Here is a 26,582-nt window from a genome sequence, read left to right as displayed (position 1 = left end):
GCCTGGACCCTGTTTCTGATTCTGTGTCTCCGTCTCTCTCTGCCCCTCCCCCGTTCATGCTCTGTCTCTCTCTGTCCCAAAAAAATAAATAAACGTTAAAAAAAAATTAAAAAAAAAGAAGTTATTTTTAATTAAAAAATTTCAAAAAATAGTCAATTGAGGGTAGATATTAATCACATGTATAAAATACCTATTCAGCAACACCTATATTCATTTGATGAAGTAGCTGGGTAGCATAGGCCTAAGTTGACATATAAAACCGATCATCGCACATACCAACCTCAGTAAATTAATATATCAATATAGTGTTGTGTTAAGAAGGTGTCTGAGGCTACAGTTTAATCCAGCAGAGAAAAGTGCCTTAATCTATTAGTGCAATACATATATATGCTATGTTTGTTTAATTTGTGTTATTTAATGTGTATTGAAATACATTGTGAATTTGCAAAAGAGAGGTTTACAAATAAACTTTATTGGATGAGTTCAAGTGACTCTAATGTCATCATGCAGAACATGGAGCTTGCACTAGGCATTGTGGAAGCACTAAAAGGTGAAAGCCAGTACTTGTCATCAAAGAACATAGCTTAATTTGTTGATAGGTAGGTAGCTCCAAAGGCATAATGGTGTTTAGGAGAATACCTCTTTAGTTAGTAACTGTCAGATAAATTATCCAGGGGACAAATACTAGAAGACTCAGATGGAAGGAGAAGTTTCTTTGAGAGAGAGCGTGGCAAGAGAAATGTTTATTGAAATGAAATTAGTAAATAAACTTAAAAAAAAAAGGAGAAATAAAATTAGAATTGGGCTTTTAATCTAGGGAGGTGGAAATATGGCGTCCTGGATGTTTGTGGGAGTGAGGTTGGGAGGAGAAAGGCATGATGTGAACAAAAGCACTGGTGCAGAAACACAAAGAACATTCAGGCACTGATGAAAACAGTTGGCTTATGGAAGCATGAGGCCAGGATAGCCATAGTTTTAGAGTTTTAGAATATGGAGGAAACACAAACTGATTAATTTTACAGAATAAGAAACTAAAATCTATTTCTTTTGTTTTCTAAAATGTAAGCATTTCACTAAAGGAAAATCCATGATTAAAACACAGTTCCCTTGGGAGTTTTTGTGGCTCTTTTCTTTTTATCAATAATGGCAGTTTTATAATAGGCATCTACTCTGGACAAGTGCCAGTACTTGCTTTGAATGCCACAGTGAAACAATATTTGTGGACACATTTGGTTTCTTGGAAAACGGTCTTTGATTGATTAGCAAGGGGCCAAGGATGTGAAAGTAATCTCATCCTTGCCAGACATCTGCTATCACTATCCCTGAGGTATGTGCTTAGGTAAGAGAAAAATAGAATGAGATTATTCTAATTTTTTTTGTTTGAAAATTATACGGATGATTGTTGAATAGGAAAAATAATGATAAAAGCATTATTTTAGGAGAATTAACTTGGTGGCAGTTTTTAAGTGATTTTAAAAGATATCAGGCACTTCTGAAATTGGAATTCTAGTAGGAGTGTTACTCTGTAGTGTGAAGCTTGAGTTGATGATAGAGTGAACAGAGTTCTGGCATTTGGATCAGAGGCAACACCTGTAAGAAAAGTAAATGAAAATCTAAATTCAATTTGTTTCTCCACTCTATATCCAGTGCCTAATAAAATACCTGGGACATAGTTAAAGCTTACTTAATTTTTTAAAAATTAAAATCCAGGTACAGAAACTTATTTCCACAAAGGAAAACTAGGGAAAATAAAAATTATCCTATCCTGCTAGTGAAGGCAGTCAGTGTAGCCGATCTATTACCCAGATTAAAGACTAGTTCAGAAAGACACATTTTTTATTCAAAAATAGACCATATAATCCAAAGCATGTATCACATTAACTGATTAATAAAGATAATAAATCAAATAGATCTGTGATCGGCTTTACTTTTGTGTTGTTAAGCATATTCTAGAAAGCTAAAACTAGTTCACCATATCCCTAGGTATTCAAGATTAACTACTACTAAACATATTTCTAAGGAACATACAAAAACAATTTATAATACATATTATAATAAAACTATCAAAACAACTATTTCCAAAATCATATATATATCACTCCCAGGAGATTTGCAGTTGCCATTAGATAAACAGTTTGCTGGGGCTAGGGAGGAGAGAAGTTACATGCCTGAGGCTCTGTTCCCACTTCAGAAGCTGATGGCAGCCATTTGCCTATGAAGGCAAAACACCATCACCCAAATTATTGTAGCTGTCTCAGTCATGGCTCAGCTCCAGAACTCTTCTCCAGAACAAGTAAGACCCAGGACATTCTCACCCAGCATGAGTTTGGGAGGTTGGGCCTGGCATGCAATTTGTCACATGCTGATATTATCTGCAGATAAAAGATCTTGCTGCACATGGAGATATAGATAAGTACATCTAAGGCAAAGCTGGAGTTGAGAAACAAATGTCCCAAGGAAGCATTTTATCAAATAGCCCAAGCTGATGGGATAGGTGTTGGATGGTACACAGAAGGGAAATGGGGTAAGAAGGGCATAGTGGAAATTCAGAACAGAGTCTCCCTTTGATACCAGTTTGATAAATGCCACACACACACACCAAAAAAAAAAAAATCACAAAATGAAGTAACTGAAATTCCTGAATGCTGCCCAGAGCATGGCAATAGACAATTCTCAGCCTTGCAGTAGAGACTGTTGAGGTTGGGGAGGACTTTGCACAGGAAGCAGGTTGCTGCCTTAGTCCAGGCTCTCAGAGCAGAGCTACAGTTCCCCTGGAAGGGTCTTAGGGAGACCAGTATAGGCCTTTCACCTATGGAGACCCAGAAATTGGATCCTCATCAATTAAAAATTTGTATGCTTAGAAATTAGGTATAGGAACAACATTTCTGAAATCTGAACCACATCATCTGGGACATGAACTATGTTATCCAAATAGTGGCACTGTGAGAAGATGATCTATGTTGTTCAAGTTGTTCAGGGAACAACTTGAAACCTGGAACACAGCAATGGAACACAGTGTCCTGAGTCAAATTTTCAACAAAGGGAAGCTGGGGCAGAGCTAGAAAATATAGTCTCAGGGTGCAAATAGCACTTCTTGGACCATGTTAATAGGGAGGGGAATGGATTTCTCAGCCACAATATATAGAGATTGAGTAGGATAAGTACTTTGCGGTTCATACTAGTCTAGGAAAAGGCAGGAAGATCCTACAAAAAGGTAACAATTGGCCCTAACTTTAGGGAATTTGGAAGCTCAGAGTGAGGAGTGAAGCTGAGACCTGATTAATGACGCTAAAAAAAAAAAAAATCCATTTTAAAAGCACATTTTCTCCTTTATAAGTCCATTTGACTGCCCAAGTAAAGTCATAACTGACCATTTTAACAAATTACAGCTCAGTTCTTCCTCCTTCAGATTGGCAGTGTAGGCTCTTTAAATCTCTGTGCGGAACTGAAGTGCAGTTCCAGACATTTCCTTCTTGTAAATGGCATCAAATTTCTCATTTTGGGCCACTGTGAAGTAATTCTTCCAGTCACCTGTAGTCCCTAAAAATAAATAAGGAAACATGAAGGCGTAATATATTTCCAGTATGAGGGAAAAACTAATGTATACTAAAAGAAAAGGTTAGAAAAGAAAGACTTTCCTTGTATTTGAATACTTTAAAATGTCAGTTCTCTTTTATCGGTAATTCCTTCCATCTAAAAAGGTGGCTTGTAACTAAACAGAACCTGAATTTTTTTGAAGTATACTTGACATCCAATATTAGACTCACTTCAGCATACAATATAGTGGTTCGACATTTCTATCCATTAAGAAATGATCAACATGATAAATGAAGTTATCATGTTATTACAATGTAATTCACATTCCCTATGTTGTACTCTGCATCCCTGTCACTTATTTATTTCATAACCAGAAGTTTGTTCCTTTTAATCCCCTTCATTTATTTCGCCTATTCCCCCACTCCCCTCCCCTCTGGCAACCATCAGTTTGTTCTTTTATTTATGAGTCTGTTTCTGCTTTGTTTTGTTTAATATTTATTATTTTTTTAATTTCACAATAAGTGAAATTGTACGGTATTTGTCTTTGTCTGTCTGACTTGTCGCACTTAGCATAATACCTTCTAGGTCCATCCATGTTGTTGCAAATGGCAAGATTTTATTTCATTTTTTATGGCAAGTAGAATTCCATTGTATGTATAAACCACATCTCCTTTATCCCTTCCTCTATTGAACACTTACATTGCTTCTATATCTTAGCTATTGTAAATAATGGTGAAACGAACATAGGGGTGCATATATCTTCTCAAATATATGGTGGTTATATTTTTAATTTTATTTTTAATTTTAACCTCCACACTGTTTTCTTCAGTGGCTACAATTTACATCCCAACAACAGTGTACAAGGTGTTCCCTTTTTTCCACATCCTCGTCAGCACTTGTTATTTCTTGTCTTTTTGATACTAGCCATTCCAACAGGTGTAAGGTGATATCTCATTGTGGTTTTGATTGATTTTTAAAGAATCATTCTGAAAATGATTAATTTTCTTGTCAAAATTTACAGGCTGTACAATAGTTTCCTGAACGAGATTCTTTTAGTGTTTCTGTTTGTCATGGGTCATAAGGTTACTAGTGGGCATTGGATCAATGGTCAGGGCAGATTTTATCTCATGAATTAGTTTTGGAAACTATACAAAGGACTGGTCATCAGCAAAAACGATCCATGAACTAGAAAGTTGATAAGTATAATTTCCCATGAATTTATAAATGAAGATGGGATGACACCTGGAGGATCCCTGCTTTCCCTGAGTTCATTAGACTTATACTGTATTTGAAGTTTAGATGAAAAGAAGAATAGCATTTAAAATCAAATATATAACATCTCTGAACCATTTTTACAAAGCTTTTGGGATACAAATTTACATTTATTTCTTATACTTGGATGCTTATAAATATTTATTTGGAAAATAAATTAATTAAAAAATTTTTTTAAAAAGTTTAACGTTTTTGAGAGACAGAAAAAGAGCATGAGCAGGGGAGGGGTAGAGACAGAGGGGGTCACATATTCTGAAGCAGGCTCCAGGCTCCAAGCTGTCAGCACAGAGCCTGACGCTGGGCTTGAACTCACAAACTGTGAGATCATGACCCGAGCTGGAGTCAGACGCTTAATTGACTGAGTCACCCAGGCGCCCCCCAAAATAAATAAATTTTTAATGTACTACAAATGTGCTTGGAGATAAACATCTACTTTTGCTATTTTATAAAATATGAAGTATGTCCTATTGAATTGCAAGCTACATTAACTCATGGTGACTTGATGAAGATTTCAAATCCTTTTATTGAAAAACATCCCCGTAGGGGCGCCTGGGTGGCGCAGTCGGTTAAGTGTCCAACTTCAGCCAGGTCACGATCTCGCGGTCCGTGAGTTCGAGCCCCACGTCGGGCTCTGGGCTGATGGCTCAGAGCCTGGAGCCTGTTTCCGATTCTGTGTCTCCCTCTCTCTCTGCCCCTCGCCCGTTCATGCTCTGTCTCTCTCTGTCCCAAAAATAAATAAACGTTGAAAAAAAAATTTTTTTTTAAATAAAAAAAAAAAAAAAAAAGAAAAACATCCCCGTAAACAAGGTTTTTCCCTGGTTATTATACTTTGTGTTCTATGTTCACTCACTATGCTCTCTAGGATTAAGAGCTCTTTGAAATGCAAGAGTAGTGTATATTTGGAACAGTACATCTGTAAAGATGCCATTAAAAATAAAAAGCACGGATTAAACAATAAAGAGTTATATATAAAGTATTCCAATGATCTTGTATTTTGAGTATTAATTATATAATATACATAAACACATTTGCTTCATAAGAGTAAGGGAAGTTTAAATTTTTTTGACAACATAAATGCTGGTCGAAGCCCAGATTTTTCTGCTTTATTGCGATTTGGGACATAAGTATGAACATTGTAGATCATTTATCCTCTCCATACTACTTTTACTATTGTGTAACTAAATTATGACCTTGACTTAGACAACATGGCATCCTTCAAGACTGAGTGCGCCTGGCCCTTTGTTTATACATCAGTCTGAACCCTGTTTAACATCCATTTACATGCATGCCTCTTGCATTGCATTATAAGCCTCTTAAAGCAGATGCATGTGTCATTCATCCAAGCATGTTCTAGAGAATACATGCTGCATTCAGGTGTTCATGAAGAGTGTTTCCTATACACAAATGAATGAATAAATAAGAATTCTTTAAGTGTCTCTTGAGTGCATGAATGAATAAGTGGATAAACTATTTAGACTAATAAGACTTGTTACTTTTTAATGTATTATTTATGGTCAGAAAAAACATTCCAAATGTTTACATGTCATTTACCATAATCCTCCCCCAAAATTTATGACACAGAGCTTGTTACTTTCTCCATATTTTCAGTGATGTAGCCAGACCTTTGGCAGATTGATTCAATGTATTCAAAGTCATAGATTCAGGGAGTGGAATAACCTGGATAAACACCAGATCAATCTGCCCTCAAAGAATATGGTTTTTTTTTTTTTTTTTTTTTTTTTTTTTACCACTTCCAGAGCAGATGTAAAGACTGACTCTCCCATTAGACCAGCATGCACTCTTTTCTGTTTGAAGTTGGAGAAACATAGAATCCAGTTATGGAACTTATTTCATCTACCTCAATACCCTAATGAGATATCATGAGGTGGTACCAATTTTCATATGGCTGGGAATAAAACTCTCTTGGAAGTTACATTCAGATAATCTGACAAAATGACAATTTGCCTTATTTAGTAAAGGAGCATTTTTTTTGGATTTTTTTTCCTTTCTGCCAGCAAAATGTGTGTATGTGTGCATGAGTCTTTGTTTAGACACCACGTACAATGAAAATTTTACTTTCTAGAGGTTAGGTTTCTAGCATTCTAAATGTAATGCTTTTGAAAATAAAAAATAAAAAATAATTTGAAAACATCAACACTATTTGCTATTTTAATAACTAATAGAGAAAAATGTTTTAGAAAACAATTTAACCATGTAAGTCTTTGAAAATCAAGGGTTTTCAGCCACATGTTCATATGCACAGTACATTTTAGGGTTGTGTTTACTTCCAACACACTAACTGTAATTTTATCCCTTTCCCTCCCACTTCAATAAAGAATATTGAAAATAGAAGGTGACGTTATTAGGTGGATAACTTCTCAAATTTGTTTGTTAATAATTTGTTAAATGCATTATTTTTATCACTAATAAAACATCTTTTGACACAAATCCTGTACAAGAAGCCACAAGCTAAAAGATTGGCTTCATTGGAATCAATAGTGAATGCCATATTCCTCTCTTGTCATCTTTTTAATTTAAATTTAGATTCCATGTTTCCTATAATTCAGATGGTATTTTTAGGGAACAGAATCTTCCCATAGGGTAAAAAAAAAGGCCTTTCTCCTGGTGGATCCTTAACAAAGTGACCTCCGTTTTCTAAGTGATATGGGGTAGATGGTTCTGTATTGAGTGACGTTAACCAATTACTGAGGAAGAGAGGGAGGCCTATGCTTATTTAGGTAAAGATTCAAGATTTAAGAATAAAAATTTTGGAATGACTCACATGAGAACTGACAAAACTAGTCCCATTTAGTAGCAGAGTAAATAGGAGAAGAAATACACATCGAATACCCAAGGTATTCAGATAACAGGTTTATAAGCATTATTTCCTCTGGTAATTTCTAATCTAGTTCAGCAAATTTTTGTGGCAGGTATTTTTAATGTCCTTATATTACACATAAAGAAATTGGTGCCCAAACTGGCTAAGTAACTTGTTAGAGATCACAAAGTTAATCCTCATTTCAGAGTAATTCATAAGAAAGTGAAAAGGGAAATTCAATTCAGCAAAATACTTACCTTTACGCATAAAAGAGGATTTGCTGTGATCCATCACTGTACTTGGTATATGTGTGTAATTCACCAGAGGGTTGTCTTTCATCATTTCAAATGAGGTGTGATGGATGATCTTATCCAAGACCTCATCATTCAAATTCTTCTCTAGAAATCTCATAATCTTCTTGACTTCCTGCTTTGGATTCTATCAGTGGGTAAAGAGAGACATACCCAAGAAAATGGTAAACAAACACGTCATTAACATAATGTGAAAACTGTAATATTTATAATTTGTTTTCTTAAGTCTTGGTTCTGAATATTCAATCCACATTTTGTTGGGTCATCAATGTTTTTTAAAATTAATCATGAAAATGAAAAAATCAATAGTTTATGTTTGGGAAAAATAGGCTAGAAATATTTTGTTTATTCTAAATTTCATATTATATTAGTTTATATCAAAAGTAAAATAAGAACAAAGCTTGGCTAAATAGTAACAATATATGGAGGAAAAAAAGCAGCTATTTTAAGTCAAGTTGTAATCAGATTTGAACAGCGAAAGTTTAGGGACCCAGTAGTATTTTTTTATTCTTCCTGGCTTTATTTGTTCTTAATCGAAATTCCTTTCCTATTTTTATTTTTATTTAAAAATTTTTTTAAATGTTTATTTATTTTTGAGAGAGAGAGTGAGCTGCGGAGGGGCAGAGAGAAAGGGAGACAGAATCTGAAGCAGGCTACAGGCTGTGAGCTGTCAGCGCAGAGCCTGACAGGGGGCTCGAACCCACAAAATGTGAGATCATGACCTGAGCCGAAGTCCGACTCTTGACTGAGCCTCCCAGACACCCCATCCTTTCTTGTTTTTAATAACAATATTTAAAAACAAAAATAATAAATTCATGAACAACTTCAAGTATGTTTGCCTTAGAGTCTTTATACCTTCAACCTTGCTTGGATATAAATTATCAAAAATAAACTCCCATGAAAGCGCAAAGATACCAAAACTTAAGTTATTCATGAATAAGTGAGGATAAAAAGAACAAAATTTGATAGATCACTTTCCGGATTCTAATGACATAAATGTAATATTTGTAAATTTAAGGGAGCTAAACTAAACTCTATATGGGTATGTCTAGAAATACTTTGAGAAGGTGATAGCTAAGCTGAGTTGAAAAAGGAGGCCAGAATTTACCATGACGTGTAGTCTGCTGAGATGTTGGAGAGTGCATTTCCAGTAGAGAAAACAGTCAAAACTCTTGGGGGCATAGGGTCTCATAATAGGTTGAAGGAAGAAAAAAAAGGAAAGAGGTTGAAGTTTGGTCTGAGTTGTTCATAGGAGTGAGAGAGGGTTTTAAAACTGGAAAGATAAATTGGGGTAAAACTGAGAAAGTCCTTGGATGTCCTGCTGAAGGATTTGTACTTTATCTCTTACTCAGGGAAGCAACAGCATTTAATAATATGTCATTAACCGTATGTGTGTTCATGTACACACATACGTACATTTTGGCAGGGAGTTCCCTACAAGGGAAGGTCTGGCAATGTTTTATATGTCAGACAATGAGAGCAGAAAGAGATGACTAATTAAGGGATGCTTGGAAGAAGTAAAAGGTCAGAAATGATGATAATGGAAACAAGGCCAAAAGAAAAGTTAATAGTGGTGCTAGGAAAACCACAGATGGACAAATAGAAAACAGTTGCTATTAGGGATTCAAAGTGTTTGGAGAATAATCTAGCCACTGCCTAAATATCAATGAGCATGTTAGTTTATAGCGCAGTATATGTGAAAGCGGGGTGAAAGTGAAAGCGGGGTGCTGGCTCCTACAGAATCTCCTTCTGCTGTATTATTCTTTCACCTCATTGGTTAAGAATTTACGCAGATGCTCATAAGCCTGATGTAAATTACTGGACCTCTCTCTGAATTTTATTACTGATATGCAATTATAATTTTGTTCTATTGTTGATAGAATAAACTTCTTCATATAACATTGTCTAAAAATGACTGGTATGACAGGAGAAAAAGATCATCCATTAGTACTATGATTGTAGCACGTTTGAGTGGAATTAAAAATATGCTTATATTCATATAAGATATAAGATATGCTTATAAAGCTGATTGGGTCGGACCATAAATCAGTATGAACAAGTGGGTTTGAATAACACATTTTAGCTAAATAAGGAGATACATGGTTAACACAAAAATGTCATGTAGAGGACAACACTGTCAGACTCAGAATTTGGATACCAGCCCGACCCAGAAAATGTACTTCCCCATCCCTATGGAGAAAAAGGGCTATATTCAGAAGCTAAAATTGATCCTTTCATAAAGTTATTAAGGGCTACGCTGGGTCTAGAAAGTGAAGAAAGATAGAACAGAAGGACAATTTTCTCTCTTATGAATTCATGACTTAACTCTGGCTAACCAAACATTCATGGGATAGTGTCACTTTTTAAAAGTGTTTTCATAAGACCACTTCAGTGTCACAGCTGCATATTACCAGCAAATTGAAATAAATTGCCTCAAGCCCTGTGTAAGTGGACAATAGTAAAGCTTAGACCATGAATTCTCTATGGGCTGCAAACAGATGTGATGGAAGATGGGAGCCTGGGCAGAGCAGAAAAATTCAAAGGACTCTTTTGGTTAAAATGTGAGAAGTACCCTGAGGCATTTTCAGAAGTACTTGGATCAAGGGGAATTTTACATGGGGCAGGATTTCTGTTATAACAAGTAAAATTGGTGTCTCTAAAAAGCTTGTTATTACTGCTCATTCATTTATTTATTCATTCAAATAATCAATTATCCATACAAGTTATCCTATGAGTCCCTCCGTATATGTAAGGTGCTATATTATGTACTGTGAATGCAGCCATGAAAATGATAGCTATTGTACCTTCCATTATGAATCTGAAAGGCTAAAATGTATCCTCATTTTTATGTCCAGACTTTTCAAATAGAGAAACTTGGTTTCCACATATTTCTCTGGTGTGTGTGTGTGTGTGTGTGTGTGTGTGTGTTTGCCTAATTTAAGTAAAATAGCCTCAGAATAGGGCTGGAACTATGCAGTATTTGAAGTAATAGTAGTTCATACAGGAGACTACATGAATGCTTATGAGTCTCCAAACTAAGAGGGATATAGTAAGAGAGTAAAGGAGAGGGGTACATTTCAGAGTTATAATAGATAGGTCATATGAACCAATGAGATGCTCACAATAGAGTGGAACCATATCCACTATATGGAAGCCAATGAAGACCATATATTTTCAAACTTGAAAATTAATGGACAAATGACATCGTTAACCAAAGAGAGAATAAAAGGAGAAAAGGTTTACGCGTTGGAGAGAGAGAGAGAAGCAAAATGAGTTTAGTTTTGAATGTGCTAAATTTGAGGGTCATTTTAATTAAAGCATGCATCTGAATTAGGGTGGAAGTTAAAATGGGGTTTTGGGGGATCATTAGCACATAAATAGTTTTGGCAACAGTGGGCATGGGTATGATCACGAAAATGTAGCAAGCAGCTTAAAAAACAAAACAAAACAAAACAAAATTAAGTGATAGAGATCCACAGGAAAACCAGAAGAGTATGATAACTTGTTAAATGTAGGAAAGAATTTCAAAAAGAAAAGGTGCTCAAAATGAACACAATGGTGAAAAAGTATGAGAAGATAAAAATGTCATGGATTCACCACTAGAAGTCACTAATGATCTTAGAAAGATTTGAGTAAGCAGGCATGGAGAAGAGGCAAAATAATCGTAACATTTTTTTAGTCCATAGATTAAGTTGAAAATATGTATTACCCCTTGGCCCCAACCCTTTGGATGTAGTGGGAGAATTATCCGTAATGAATTTCTATTTACCTCTTTCATATCTTCATAGTGCAAGAAAAGTATTGGGTGTTCTTCCTTTTTCTTCCACCAGCTCTTAACATGATTAAACCAGGAACCATAGGCCACTAATACCAGAAAAAACAGTCTATTACCACAAGCATTCATCAAATTAAAGATTTGTTTCTAAACAATAAGCCAAATTGTACAAATGTTTTGTGGAATTTAGTAATCAAGGGAACTGAATATATAAGGCCAATTAAAAAAATAAATAATTATGAATGTACAATTAGATTTTAAAAATAGAAAGTACAAAGTAAATGTAAATTTCAAATGAAAGTGCTTTGAGCTCCAGTGGGTTTTACTTAGCCTCGGGTGGAAGAAAACTATCCTACTAAGTACTCATATTAATTATTTGTCTAAGTACTATTTATGTATAACAGATCTAACTAAAGATATGGGCATGTTAAACAATTTCTGTCATAAGCAGGAAATGAGAATGGATTTCTAACAACTGAAGACATTGGAGAAAATTTTCATCAAGCCAATGTAAAACACCAAATCTATTTATTGATGTCATAGTGTGATATTAGATATAGTTGATCTAAGTTTTTTAAATGCTATTTAAATATACTTGTTACTGACTTTGAAAAGTGTTTTGATAAGAAAAGCCATACCAGTAATGGTTATTAGTATTATTAAAAATAAAAAAATTATGTATTAATTTCAAGCCCAAGCATACCTACCATTTCCAGTCATGAACTTCTCCAGGTATTCTTGCCAGGTGCCAGGAACAGGTTGCAAATTATTCATTAAGTCAAAATGGTAATACGAAACTGCAACGTCCTTGGCATTTCGACCCATATAAATCATCTGCAGGAAAAAAAAAAAAAGGAAGGAAACCACATGGATTTGAAATCCATGGAAATTAATAACAGGAAAACACTAGGGCAAATTAATGAAACAAAAGTCTGGTTCTTTTTAAAAATCACAAAAATTAATGAACATCTAGCAAGGCTAATAAAAAAGAGAAGACACAACTAATATTAAGGAAAAAAACAGGCCGTATCACAACAAATCTTACAGTCATTAAAATTATAAGAGTATGAAAAGATGTTACACATCATATGTCATCAGGGAAATGAAAATTAAAGTGACAATGAGATATCACCCCATACTTATTAGAATGACCAATATCCAGAAAGCTGACACCAAATCCCGATGAGGATGTGGAGTCAGTGACAGGAACTCTCATTCATTGCTGGTGGGATTGAAAAATGGTACCGCTACTTTGGAAGACACTTTGGCAGTTTCTTATAAAGCTAAACAATACTCTTACCTGCAAGCCAGCAATTGCACTACATGGTATCTACCCAAAGTTGAAAAATAAGGCCCACACAAAAACCTGCAAGTGGATACACAGAGCAGCTGTATTCATAATTACCAAAATGTGGAAGGAACCAAGATGTCTTTTAGTAGGTGAATGAGCGAACTGGAGTATATCCAGACGATGGAATATTATTTGGCACTAAAATGAAATGAGCTATCAAGCCATAAAAAGATATGGAAGAACCTTAAATGCATATTACTAAGTGAAAGAATACAATGTGGAAAAGCTACAAACTGTATGATTCTGACTATATGACATTTTAGAAAAGGTAAAACCATGGAGGCAATAAAAGATCAGTTGTTGCCAGGTTGGGAGGAGAAGGGGATGAACAGGTGGTGTATGGAAGGTTTTTAGGGCAGTGAAACTACCCCATATGATACTATAATGGTATATATATATGTATGTCATTATACCTTTGTCCCAATCCATAGAATGTACAACACCAAGAGTGAACCCTAATGTAAACTGTGAACTTTAGGTGATAATGATGCGTCAATGTAGGTTCATCAGTTGTAACAAATGTCTCACTCTGGTGGGAGCTGTTGAAACTAGGTAGCTATGCATGTGTAGGGGCAAGGGATATATGGGAAGTCTCTTTCCCTTCCACTCAATTTTGCTGTGAACCGACAATTGCTCTAAAAATAAAGTAGCTATAAAAACACAGTCTGTTCAAAGAAAGAATAAGAAGAGAATTATAAAACACTTTTCATTACAAAACTCAACAACTTAGAATTCCTCACACATCACAAACCAGTAAAAATCAGTGAGGTTGAAATAGATAATCAGAATAGCTCCCACAATTATTGAAGAAATTGAATTTCAAATTTAAAACTTCCCCAGAATCAAATATTCAGGCACAAATGTTTTACTGGAGAATTTTTACCAAATAATCAAATAAGAACTGACATCTTTATGTTGAGTTTTGGGAATAGGCCAGAACATCTAGAGACCGCTGGGGAATAACAGTAGCAATACTGTCCTGAGATGGGGATCCTGTTGCTACCTGCCTTTGGCAAACTTGAATACATAGGTTTAGATTGAAATATATGTATTTTTTCTTTAACCACTTTCTTATGTAGCTCAGTTCTCATAGTGACAAACAAAACATTTGAGCAATCACTATTTGTGTGATTAAAACAATAAGGTCACATTAAAAAATTGACTTGCAGGGGAACCTGGGAGGCTCAGTCAGTTAAGTGACTGACTCTTGGTTTTGACTCAAGTCATGATCTCACAGTTTCGTGAGTTTGAGCCCCACATCAGGCTCTGTGCTGATAGCATGGAGCCTACATGGGATTCTCTCTCTCCCTCTCTCTCTTTCCCTCCCCCACTCACACCATCTCTGTCTCTCTCAAGAATAAATAAATACATTAATTAATTAATTAATTAATTAATTAAAAAATATTGGCTTGCAATGTAGAATATACCTTGCAGTTGTTCTCCCAGAAAGACTTAGGAAGGAGATCAATTGGTAGATGTGTCTTCACAAGCCGGGGTGAGGGATTCTTCTCTAATTGTTCTACTCCTGGGAAAATTTAGTTTGGTATAGAGATACATTAAAGTCTTCAAGGAGCCTGCATTTCCTGATTTTCTACAACCTGTTAAAATATTTTTGAGCAGTATATAATGCTGCTAGATTTTAAACCAATCACAGATTTTATTTATCTGGATTCTAAGAGGCAATATTGCATCATGGTTAAAGGCCTAGTTCTGAGGTGTTGGAATCCTAAGTCTGTCACTGAACTCATCATGAGATATTTGAAAGTATGTTAGTCTCTATGTTTCATTTTCTCCACCTCCAAAAATGAGGGGTAATAGTATTGGATTTAGCAATTTGGAGTTTTATCATACCTTGCATTATTATAAATAATTACAAAAATATTTTCTGTATCTCAAAGAGATATCAATAACCAGTAATTCTCACATCAGCTATTATGGTTTAGACAATGTTATTTCTGTAGAGCATCTGCTGTTGCACCTACGTTTTTATTATTTCCTTTATGTGTCATATGTATATATATGCAAAATGAAAATGTTGTGTAATTTTTAGGTGTTAGCTGGACTCACTAAAGTCATACAACTAATATGTGGGAAACCTGGCTTCAAGTCTTTGTATAAGGGGTATGTGAATTTTCCTGAGATGGAAAATATCCATTTATTTTGTATATTCAGAGCTAGGAAGATCTCAGCATCCTGTATCTCACTACTTAAGCGACTTTGGTTAGTCTGAAGTCACTTCTGGGGTAAAGGCACACTCAGAGAATTCCTGACATAGACTAGGAAAGGCTGGGCCTATACTTTTAACTTACTATTCTTTTAATGCACTCAGTGGCTTTACCATATCCTAGATATATCTGTTAATGATGCTATTTCCTGTTCAGTCACCAACACTTAAAATCTCAATTATTGTTGTCTCCTCCTTCAGGTTTCATATCCAATAAAAAAGTCCTTTGCATTTTTTCACAATATTACTTATACCCAGTCTAACCTCTAGATTACCTGTTAATCCTACATTATCTTCCCACCTTTTGCATACAAGGCACACCTGCTCAAAATTGCAGCTGACTTACTCATTCAAAACAATCTTATGCTTCAGTTGTTTACAAAAAGTTATTACATATGCTAAAAAGCCACTGCATCTCTATTAAAACATCCTTTTAAAATGTTCTGTATAAGGTTTATTTTTGTTTCATAGTTTATTACTTGTCTATTTATTTATTGTCAGTTCCCATGCCTCGTCCTCATTCCCACCCCAAACACACACACTCTAATGGAGATCCCACAAGAGCAGAGATCTAGCTTGCTTTGTTTACCAATGTTTACCAATGTTCTGTAGAGAAAAATGTATAGCACATAATTGTATTAGGAAGAATCTCTTAATTTTAATGTGGATAGGGTTGGCCAACTTAAGAAACAAAGATCAAGAATCTTAGTTAAATTTGAATTTCATGTAAACAACAGACATCTTTTAGTGTAAGTATCCTCCATCTAATATTTGGGATATACTTATGCTAAATAAAAGAGCTATTTATCTGAATTTCAGATTAAATTTGGTATCTTGAATTTTATCTGGAAACATTAGTTATACACCTACAAAATTCACTAAGTATTTCATTATGCTAATACTGACCTGATAGTGACAGTCACCTTACAAAGCATATAGAAATGAGAAATCATAATCTTCCATAACTCATTATTCCTCAATGCCCATGACATGAACTCTTACGTTTGTTTCTCTTATGAAGTTTTTCCCATAGCTGTTGTTCCTCTTCCCTCCCTAACTTCCTTAAAAGATTTCTCAACCTCTAGGTTCTAATTGTTTTACCACGTAAGGTCCTTCAAATAAACCCTTTATTGCACAAATGTGAATGTGGGGAATACGTAATGACATTACACACATTCATATTCAGGCTCCAGAGTCCATCTGAGTGTCATTTTACCTTCTATTACTTGCTGAACCTCACCTACTCACTCTCTGGTAATGCTACAAAGCCTCACTCCCTACTCTTAACCCCCATCTGCCATTAGTCATACCTGAGTCTCCCACCCTGATTATTCTGATTCTATTGCTTTTACATTTCATACTTCTTTATGGCTTTGGAGTCTGATCTCACTCTTGAACTCACTTTGTTTGCTTATCCCAGAATAACTCTTTTAGCACCAAGATTCAGCATTTGCTCTGACTTCAGGCAACCACACAGAAGGAATGACACCTTCCCTGTTGGTTCTTCTCTGCTTGTGGAAGTAACTAACTCTGGTAGGATAGAGAATTTGGATTCTGCTCTTTAAACTGACATAAACATTCACCACCATACTTCTGTCTTTCTACCCCAGGTTTCCAGCAGCATTGGAGAGCTAGGTCTCACTTCTTAAGCCCTTCTCACTTGCCCACAAGACATCATACTCCTGATCCTCTCTTAGATCACTGAGCATTTCTTGAAAACTGCAAGCCCTTCTTTCCCCCTTTCATTGTTGTTGTTTAATCCCTGGACTGTAGCAAGGTCTTTTCTGCATCTAGGACTTCATATCTACTATTTCATCACCTGAAAGGTGTTTTCTCCAACTATGTGCATGACTTTATGTCTAATTTCAAAGTAGAGTTCCCTAAATATCTGAGCTAAAATAAACTCTCTTTTATAGAGCCCTATTCTTTGGATACATGAGCCTAATAGTATTCACATATTATTATTTACTTTTTTAATAACAGTATTACTATAAACTCCTTGGGAATAGGGTATTGAATTTACTAATCATTTTATAGCCCATAGCACAGTGCATAATTCTTTAAAAGCACTCAAAAAATATTTGTGGAATGAAAATGAATTGTATTAATAATACATTTTGTGTTTGAGAGGCATTGGTACTTTACTTATTTAACTACAGCAATATCCTAAATTATGAGCTTATTAATCCAATCTATAAGATTCTATACAACAAAAGTAAAAAAAAGATAAGGAACATTTTTTATGTTATCAACCAAATTTTTAGTTGTTTTCTACAACAAAATTCTTTCATCTTAGGCTATCATACCTGGATATGCAATGTATTAAACTACAGTTTCTCTATATGTATTGGTGATTGTACTGCTTGCAAAATTCCATTTTATGGCACCAAATTGACTCCATTTTCTTTGAATGGAAATTGCAAATATAATATTTAATGTGTTGTATAAATAATACTACCAAAATATAATTCCCAGCTGGTTTAAAATTACCTGAAGTTCTTAGTCCAGGGACGGCCATTTCCAACATTGGAACTTTAACTGTTATAAAATCCCGCTTACATTTTTCAACATCTCCATTATTTACAACCATGTCCACAATTTCACTAACCCAAGTGGTACCTGCGTTGAAAGGCAACATTTTGTATAACTGTTATTGAATCTGGAGGGAAAAAGTACCTACAGGGAGTTTGCCATCTTAATGCATTCTATTAGAAACTTAATTCTTCTTTCTGTGCCCCAAATGTTCATTCAAAATATACTCAAAGCCGATGGCCAGACTGACTGACAGGAATAATAATTTTATTTAGGATGATAATGATTTTATTCATTTATTTTTTAAAGTTTATTTACTTAGAGAGAGAGAGAGAGAGAGAGAGAGAGAGAGAGAGAGTACAAGCAGGGGAGGGGCAGAGAGAGAGGGAGAGAGAATCCCAAGCAGTCTCTGCACTGTCAGCATGGAGCCTGATGCAGGGTTCAAACTCACAAACCACAAGATCATGACCTGAGTCAAAACCAAGAGTTGACGCTTAACCGACTGAACCACCCAGGCACCTTTAGGATGATAATGATTTTGTAGAGAAGCCGATTTTCAGGAAACAAAGGCTAAAGTCAGATATGTATTTGTCAGGCTATAAAACTCACCTGATTTGGGGTAAGTGGCTATCACGATGTCATCAGGTCTGCTGTGGAACTGTTCAATCTTTTCCCAGTTGTTTGTAAATGCATAGACCATGGGATAGCCATGAATCATCTTCAGGTTTTTTCTCATGATGTCGTTTGGGGAAGTCATTTTTATACCAGGTTGTACAAATTCCTAAGATACTGCTATTTTCTGACAATCCAGTCTTGGGAAAATAAAGAAGATAAAAATTAGAAGTTGAGTGACTAATGTTATTCTTAAGACACTGTTAGTTGATACAGAGTGAAATTGGCCTTTAACACACTCAGTGTTCAGAGATCTAAATACAAAGGGCATTTTTGTGGGTGTAAAGCTGTAGATTGCAAGAGCAGCAACTGGCTCAGTGACAAGCAGGACAAAGGTCTTTACTGGAAGCCTTCGAAAGAAATGAAACAGCACATCTTAGAACTGGAAATCAGATTTTACAGAAATATGCTAAGAATTATATGGACTTAGGGTAAGATAAATCTAACACTCATCATTACACTTCAGTTGTACCTCATTTTTCCTTGTAGGAAATCCATCATCTTTCTTACCTTTGTTCTTCTGTACATAACACCTCTGCTTTTTTGGTCTGCTTCTAAGATTTTCTTTTTTAATTTTTTTTTTTGAGTATAGTTGACACACAATGTGACATTATTTGCAGGTATACAACATAATGATTCAACTTCTCTGTACTTATCTATGCTCCCCACAAATGTAGCTACCAGCTATCACTGTAGAATGCTATTAAAATATCATGGACTATATTCTCTATGCTGGGCCTTATCTCCTTGTGACTATGATTTTCTTTTTTTCTATCACTGGTTTTGAGCTACTGAATGATGATATGCCTTGGTATGGTTATTTTCACAGGGAATATGTGTGCGTGTGTGCGTGTGTGCGCGTGTGCATGTTTTAGATTTATTGATCTTCTTGGAATTATGGGTTTACAGTCATTATTTCTCTTGTTCTTCCTTCTGAAACCTCAGGCCACGTAAAGTTATTCATAGCTCACTGATGCTTTATTCATTTAAAAAAATTCTTTTCTCTCCTCGTGTTTCATTTTATTTATTTATTTTGAGAAACAGAAAGCATGAGCAGGGGAGGGGCAGAGAGAGAGGGAGAGAAAGACTCCTAAGAAAGCTCCATGCCTTCACCACAGAGTCCCATGCAAGGCTCTATCTCACAAACCATGAGATCATGACTTGAGCTGAAATCAACAGTCCGATATTTAACTGACCGAGCCACCCAAGCACCCCTGTGTTTCATTTTAAATAACATCTATTGTTGGGGCGCCTGGGTGGCGCAGTCGGTTAAGCGTCCGACTTCAGCCAGGTCACGATCTCGCGGTCCGTGAGTTCGAGCCCCGTGTCAGGCTCTGGGCTGATGGCTCGGAGCCTGGAGCCTGCTTCAGATTCTGTGTCTCCCTCTCTCTCTGCCCGTCCCCCGTTCATGCTCTGTCTCTCTCTGTCCCAAAAATAAATAAAAAACGTTGAAAAAAAAAAAAAACATCTATTGCTACGCCTTCATGGTCATTGACCTTTTCTTCTGCAATGTGGAGATGATGTTAATGCCACTTACTGCTTTTTTATCTCAGACATAGTTTTCATCTCCAGAATATCATTTTGGAAATGATTATACTTTTGTTATCTCAATTTCTTGAGCATATTGAATACAGTTAAAATGATTGTTTTAAGGCCATCATTTGCTAATTCTAACATCATGTTAGTTCTAGGTAGTTTTCAATTGAATATATTTTTTATTATGGTTTCTTTTGTCTGCTTCTTCGCATGCCTTGTTTTTGTTTTGTTTTGTTTTGTTTTGTTTTGTTTCGTTTTGTTTTGTTTTTGGATGTCTGCTCTTATCTCCTTGTGGCCTGGGGATTCCTTCAAGGCAGTCATTTGGAAATCACAGGGTTCAATTTTTTTCCTGTTACTCCATCTTGCTTAGGAGCTATGATGGTTAACTTTATTGATCAACTTGAGTGTAGCATGAGATGACCAGACATTTGCTTAAATATCATTCTGAGTATTTCTGTGAGGGTGTTTTTGGATGACATTAATATTTAAATTGGTATATTGAATAAAGCAGATTGCCCTCGTAAAGTTGAAAGCCTGAATAAAACAAAAAGACTGGCCCTCCCCCAACTAAGAGAGAATGCTTCTTGCCCGACAATCTTTGAACTGTGACATCAGCCTTTTTCCCTTCCTCACACTGGAACTAAAACATTTACTTTTCCTGAGTCTGGTAACTGACAGCTTTCAAGCTAAAACACTATCAGCTCTCCTGGTTCTTAGGCCTTCTCCAGTCTCAGACTGGAATTAAATCATCAGCTATGCTGGATCTCCAATTTGCCAATTTATCCTGCAGATCTTGGGACTTGTCTGACTGTAAAACCTCATAAACCAATTAGGTATAATAAATCTCTCTATATGTATGTGTGTGTGTGTGTGTGTATACATAATGTACATATAAAAAATTCCTTAGTAAACTGTTTGATGTAACTATCCTAATCATAATCATACTAACAATACTAAATCCAAATTAGAATCTCATTGCTCTGTTAAGTCTTCAAAAAAATTTGAATCCTAGGAGCAGATTATATTATTATTCTCTCTTCTCCAGAGAAACAGAACCAATATTTTATATATATAACATATATCTTAATATATGTTAAATTATATATAAAATATGAATTATATATATTATAAAAATTAATATGTTATATATATAAATTTATTTATATATAATAAAAATATATTTATATATATTTGGAGAGAGAGAGAATTCATTATGAAGAATTGGCTCATGCAATGATAAAGACTGACAAGTTCCAGGACATGTAGATGGCAAACTGAGACTCAGGATAACCAATAGTTTAGTTCCAATCTGAAGGCCAGCAAGCTTGAGACCCAAGAACAACCAACGCTTCAGTTTGAGTGTGAGGACAGAAAAAAAAACAAAAACAAAACTGATGCCTCAGCTCCAAGGCATTCAGGTTGTATGAATTGTCCCTGACTCCCTGGAAGAGGAAGCCTTTTTGTTCTATTTAGGCTTTCAACTAATTGGATAAGGCACATTCACATTAGAAAGGGCAATCTGCTTTATTCAGTCTACCAGTTTAAATGTTAGCCTCATCCAGAAATACCCTCACAGACCTAGTATAATGTTGCCCAAATATCTGGGCTCCCTGTGGCCCAATTAAGTTGACACATAAAATTGATCATCGCAGAGAGCTACTCACTAAACTTTGTTGAAGGGTTTTTTTTTTTTTTAAGTATATTTATTTATTTTGAGAGAGTGCAAGTATGTGCATGCAGGTATGGGTAAAGAGAGGGAGACAGAAAGAATCCCAAGCAGGCTCCACACTGTCAATGCAGAACCTGATATAGGGCCAGAACTCAGGAACCGTGAGATCATGACCTGTGCCAAAGTTGGACGCTTAACTGACTGAGCCACCCAGATGCCCCTTTGCACTGAACTTTGTAAATAAAACTTTAGCTTTGCTTTTACTACTGTTTCTCATTTTACAACCCTCTCACCCCCCATCCCCACAGAATGTAAAAATCCTAGAAATGGAAGGAAATGTAAAACATAGAAGTTATAGGACCCTTGGAACCTATTGTTCCATTTATTTTTGAGACTTGTAATAAAAAAAATAATACATAGTATATATTACACATGAATAGAGTTTGAATTAACAATCTGAATTATATAGTATCTTAGAAGAACTCTTATTGTCACTAGCAAAATAACTATAACTAGACTTCAAAGATTGCCAACTAGAGGTTCTTAAATGGATTGATATATACATATATATATATATATATAATTTTTATCATGTAAATATTTTGTAAATAATTTAGTGATTCCAAAATTCCTTGAAGGAACTTTAGACAGTGATGAAGCTTTCAATATTTACTTGTATAATAGGAGCTACACACAAAATCACTAATTTAAAAGCTACCTGCTGCTTAAACTGTTATGCCTAAAATTAATTTGTATAGCAAGAAGTATGTTTTTGATTAGGAAAAACTTGTTAATACAATAGCCTGGTGTTTTAGAGGTAATTCTTCCACACATCCCTGAAAAATAGTCTAGAAGAGAGAAATCTGGACAAAGATTTCTTCATTTTACATTATAAGACATGTATTATATATCGTAATTTTATATCTTATAATTAATAGGTATGCACACAAAATTAGTGTGTCTTTTTGTCTCCCCGTAAAGGTTGTTACTAAATCATGGGCTTGTCTTTAAATATATGGTATCTTGGGGTGCCTGGGTGGCTCAGTCGGTTGAGCGACCAACTTCAGCTCAGGTCATGATCTCATGGTTTGTGAGTTCCAGCCCTGCGTTGGGCTCTGTGCTGACAGCTCAGAGCCTGGAGCCTGCTTCTGATTCTGTGTCTCCCTCTCTCTCTCTGCCCCTCTCCCACTCATGCTCTGTCTCTCTCTGTCTCAGAAATAAATAAACATTAAAGAAATTTTAAATATATGGCATCTTATGCTAGGAAAACAGTAAAAATAACCAGGATTTTTCATCTTTATTACTATTTATAAAGGAGCTGGGTCCTTTGGAGGCCTGAAGAACAGTATAATGATGGAAAAGCAGAGGTTTAGTATAAGTAGACACATGAATTTAAGGCAGATGAGATCCTAAGATGAGATGCCGATAAAAGCTGAGTGACCAGGGCATTTTAAGAAAACTATATTAAATATTCCATATTAATTTGTTGCTTTGTCTATGCTTCTCAATCATCTTCTATTTTGTGGTAAATATCTGGTTGCCTTAGCAGTCCCTTGTTAGTGCAGGAACAGAGTCTAGTAGAAGAAATTCTCCAGCATGAATTACTGTGGAATACGTCAGCAGCCCCAAGAAGGGAACAAATAATGTGGTTGGTCAAGAACCCAGCAGAAGCAGGAAGTAGAAAGGAGTGAAATAGATTCTATAAGCTCTGTACTTGGAGTGAAGTAGATATTGAGTGAACTGAATGAGTGAATGATTAAAGCTGCATGTCCCACTTAGAATCTTCTAAGATCTTGGGGGTAGTGATACTTCTTAATTTGGATATACAGGAATGAGTGACAGCAGAAGGCAACATAATATATTTGGATATTAGACCTGAGTTTCACATAATAAATGAAACAGTTTTCCCTAAAACGTTTTGTTCCACTAATTTATTAGCCAATTATTTCTGCCCAGATTATATAAAGGTAACTATTGATCCCAAATATCATTCGAATGCTTATACATTTTGAATTAATTGAGGAAAGTAAGTAAGGCTCTCTTTTTCTTCTTTGGTTCCACAATAGAAAACTCAGTAGCACTATAACCCCGCTACCAGCTCTTATTATGCATATAGATTATTATGGGAAAGCAAATAAATACTGAGGACACAGCACCCCCAATTTTGTACTGTCTGCTACAAATCATGTGGACAAATTCGTTCCCCACCTGGTGGGTGGTTAATGTTATTTCATACGTTTATAATATCATTCCTGGGTCCATTCATGTCTTCACTCATTCTTTTTCATTAAATCATTCATTTTGATTCATTTGTTCTATTTTTTAAAATATTTATGTAATCAATTCACAATTGCTATTCAAATACAGTTCATGTACAAGCACCATGTACTAAGGCATCACCTAAGAGCTTGTTAGAACTGTAGCATCTCAGGCCTCAACATAGAATCAAATTTATATTTCAACAAAGTTAAATTGTAATTTGTATGCACAGTAAAATGTGTAAAGCATGACTTTAAACCACTTTTAATCTACTCTCTAACAATATAGGGTAGATATAAATGATATATCAAACCGAATTCATGTCTTCTAGAAAACAAATTGTAGCCACTGGGCTACCCACCCCAATGGCGAGTCTCACTTTCATTCTGTGGAAGAGATTAAGTATCAAGTGCAGAGAGTCTGCTCAAAGACATACCACAAGTGAGTGGCAACAAGAAACAGACTTTGATTTATCTCATCCAAATGAGGGTGTTCATAATTTGTAAGGAAATTTTTCTCTGACAAAGCAGACTTGCCTCTGACCAAAACCTTAAGCTATTAATGCTGCAAAAATGTTGTCAGAGAAGCATGTATATGAGTAACAAGATGAAAATAAAGCAGCTGATTCTGAATACATACTAGTCACATCTGGAAAGTGGGTGTAACCAATTCAGGAATCTAGGAGTAGTAGTCCTGAATTGCACTGCCTTTGTGTGACCCACGGATAATGATGAATTCAGAATTACAGGGGGAGATGGATGCAGTGGGGTCAGGTTGGAAGACATAACGTAACTAATGTCACTGAGCCTGATACCCTGGAAGGTGGTTTATGAATGATATTTAAAATTATAAAAATTAGTTTATAAACATCTTTTAAATCCTATCAGAAAGTGACATACAATTTTATGTGGTTATATATGATAGTCTACATGACATGACAGGTCTTCCTACTTGAGCAATAGGGAGAAAATTACAATATCTAGATTAGCTTTTAAAAAGATCAATGGTAGGGGCTCCCAGATGGCTTAGTTGGTTGAACATCTGACTCTTGATTTCGGCTCAGGTCATGATCTCAGGGTCATGGGATTGAGTCCTGCCTCGGCTCTGAGCTGGGCATGAGCCTGATAAAGATTCTCCCCTCACCTGCTTCTGTCTCTCTCTCTCTCTCTCTCTCTCTCTGTCTCTCTCTTCCTCTTGCCCTTCTCCTCTCCTCACCCATGTGCTATCTCTCTATCTCTCCCTGTCTCTCAAGAAAAAAAAAAAAGAGACCAATGGTAAAAAAGAGAAAAATGAAAAACAACTCCCCTCTTAGGAGAAACTGAGATAATTGACATTAAAACTGAACGGTTCTTTTAATGAGAAAAGAATATTTGTTTCCATTTGTTTCACCCTAATGAAATCCAACTTTATTCCCCTATGAGGCATGCAGTTTCATTAGAAGACCCCCAATCCTGGCATGCTTCAGAAAAGTCCAACTGACCCTAGAAAAAGAAATGTGATCACGGAAAGCCCGAGAGACTGTGCACAGCATCAACAACAATACTGAGTTTCCTGTGGGAAAACTGGAATTAGGCAACAGCATTTAAATTGCAAACATGTGTTCAAAACGGAAATCACTAAAGAAGCCCAATGCTTTATGGCCGCAGGACAAAACTTCAAGACAAGAAATTTTAAAACGCAAATTTTACCTCACAATTTAATCTCCTTTTTCAGTGTTTATTTTCAGTCAGTGGTGCTGGCACCGAAAAGAACCCTGGGAGCTGATGGTAGTCCCAGGATGGCAGGGCGAGGGAAGCCTGGGGAGGCTCACTTCTGAAGCCAGGACGAAAGCAAGTTCAGGATTGGCTCTGCATATAGTAGTCAGTGACTTTACAGGCAGTTAAGATACAAAAAGTTTGAACTACACACACATTCACACACACAGAGGCGGGCACTGCTGTTTCAACAGCTGACAGAACCAGGAAGTGCGGAGAAGGAAATGGATCAGGGTGGTGACCAGAAGTAAGCACAGTCAGATTGCCTGGATTTGAAGGTTTCCACAGGGTTTCACAGGGTCTGAGAGAAATGCCTAGGGGAAAATCTGAAGCATCAGTGTATGTAAGCCTGTTGCTCCTGTTACAAGAATGTCTTCTAACAATTTTTTAAAATGCTTATTTATTCTTGAGAGATAAGAGACAGAGCATGAGCAGGGGAGGGGCAGAGAGAGACACAGAATCCAAAGCAGGCTCCAGGCTCTGAGCTGTCAGCACAGAGCCCGACGTGGGGCTTAAACCTGTGGACTGCGAGATCATGACCGAGCTGAAGTTGGACACCTAACCGGCTGAGCCACCCAGGCGCCCCATAATAATTTTGATTATGATGAAAAGGCGTGTGTTTGTGTGTGTGCTTCATCTAAAAGCAACGTAAGTTTACAATATCGCAGAAAGGGCAAACATATACAAACATTTACTGACAATTAAATAACTTCGGGAAGCAGAAACAGGGTAGAACTGATGGTTTCTGTCACTCTAATTTCTACAACTTCTCAGCATTTTATTTTTATATGCTGAGTCACTATACACAAAGAAGGATTAAACAAGAAGCCATGTGTGGAGGGGAAGAAACTTTGACCCAGAAATAGGCTCCT

General features: G+C 35.9%; 1 protein-coding gene across 2 annotated transcripts; it reads right to left on the bottom strand.

Moving 5' to 3' along the window:
- Positions 1-1,818: 1,818 nt before the first annotated feature.
- SULT1B1 (sulfotransferase family 1B member 1) lies at positions 1,819-25,810 on the bottom strand. 2 transcript variants are annotated; one of them, XM_040481860.1, is made up of 8 exons: positions 25,645-25,810; positions 18,430-18,632; positions 17,779-17,907; positions 14,492-14,589; positions 12,421-12,547; positions 11,708-11,802; positions 7,885-8,065; positions 3,428-3,540 (listed from the first exon to the last, which is right to left on the bottom strand). In XM_040481860.1, exons 2-8 carry the CDS (start codon positions 18,575-18,577, stop codon positions 3,428-3,430), a joined length of 891 nt encoding a protein of 296 aa, XP_040337794.1. In that variant the 5' UTR covers positions 18,578-18,632; positions 25,645-25,810. The 2 variants fall into 2 exon arrangements, with proteins under 2 accessions (XP_040337804.1, XP_040337794.1); XM_040481870.1 differs by lacking the exon at positions 25,645-25,810 and having other exon boundaries at positions 1,819-3,540; positions 18,430-18,577.
- Between the last annotated feature and the right edge of the window lie 772 nt (positions 25,811-26,582).

This window comes from Herpailurus yagouaroundi, unplaced genomic scaffold, assembly GCF_014898765.1.
Source record: "Herpailurus yagouaroundi ecotype Mexico unplaced genomic scaffold, PumYag 28, whole genome shotgun sequence".
NCBI lineage: Eukaryota > Metazoa > Chordata > Mammalia > Carnivora > Felidae > Herpailurus > Herpailurus yagouaroundi.
Note: the sequence above shows the minus strand (reverse complement) of the source record. Positions and strands in the feature narration are given on the sequence as shown.

Excerpts from the sequence above, each read along its gene's own strand:
- SULT1B1 (XM_040481860.1), bottom strand. The coding sequence starts at position 18,577 with ATGACTTCCCCAAACGACATCATGAGAAAAAACCTGAAGATGATTCAT. Across the intron at positions 17,908-18,429 it reads AGCCACTTACCCCAAATCAG|GTACCACTTGGGTTAGTGAA; the intron begins GTGAGTTTTATA and ends CTTTCAACGCAG. Across the intron at positions 14,590-17,778 it reads CCCTGGACTAAGAACTTCAG|GAGTAGAACAATTAGAGAAG; the intron begins GTAATTTTAAAC and ends AAATTTTCCCAG.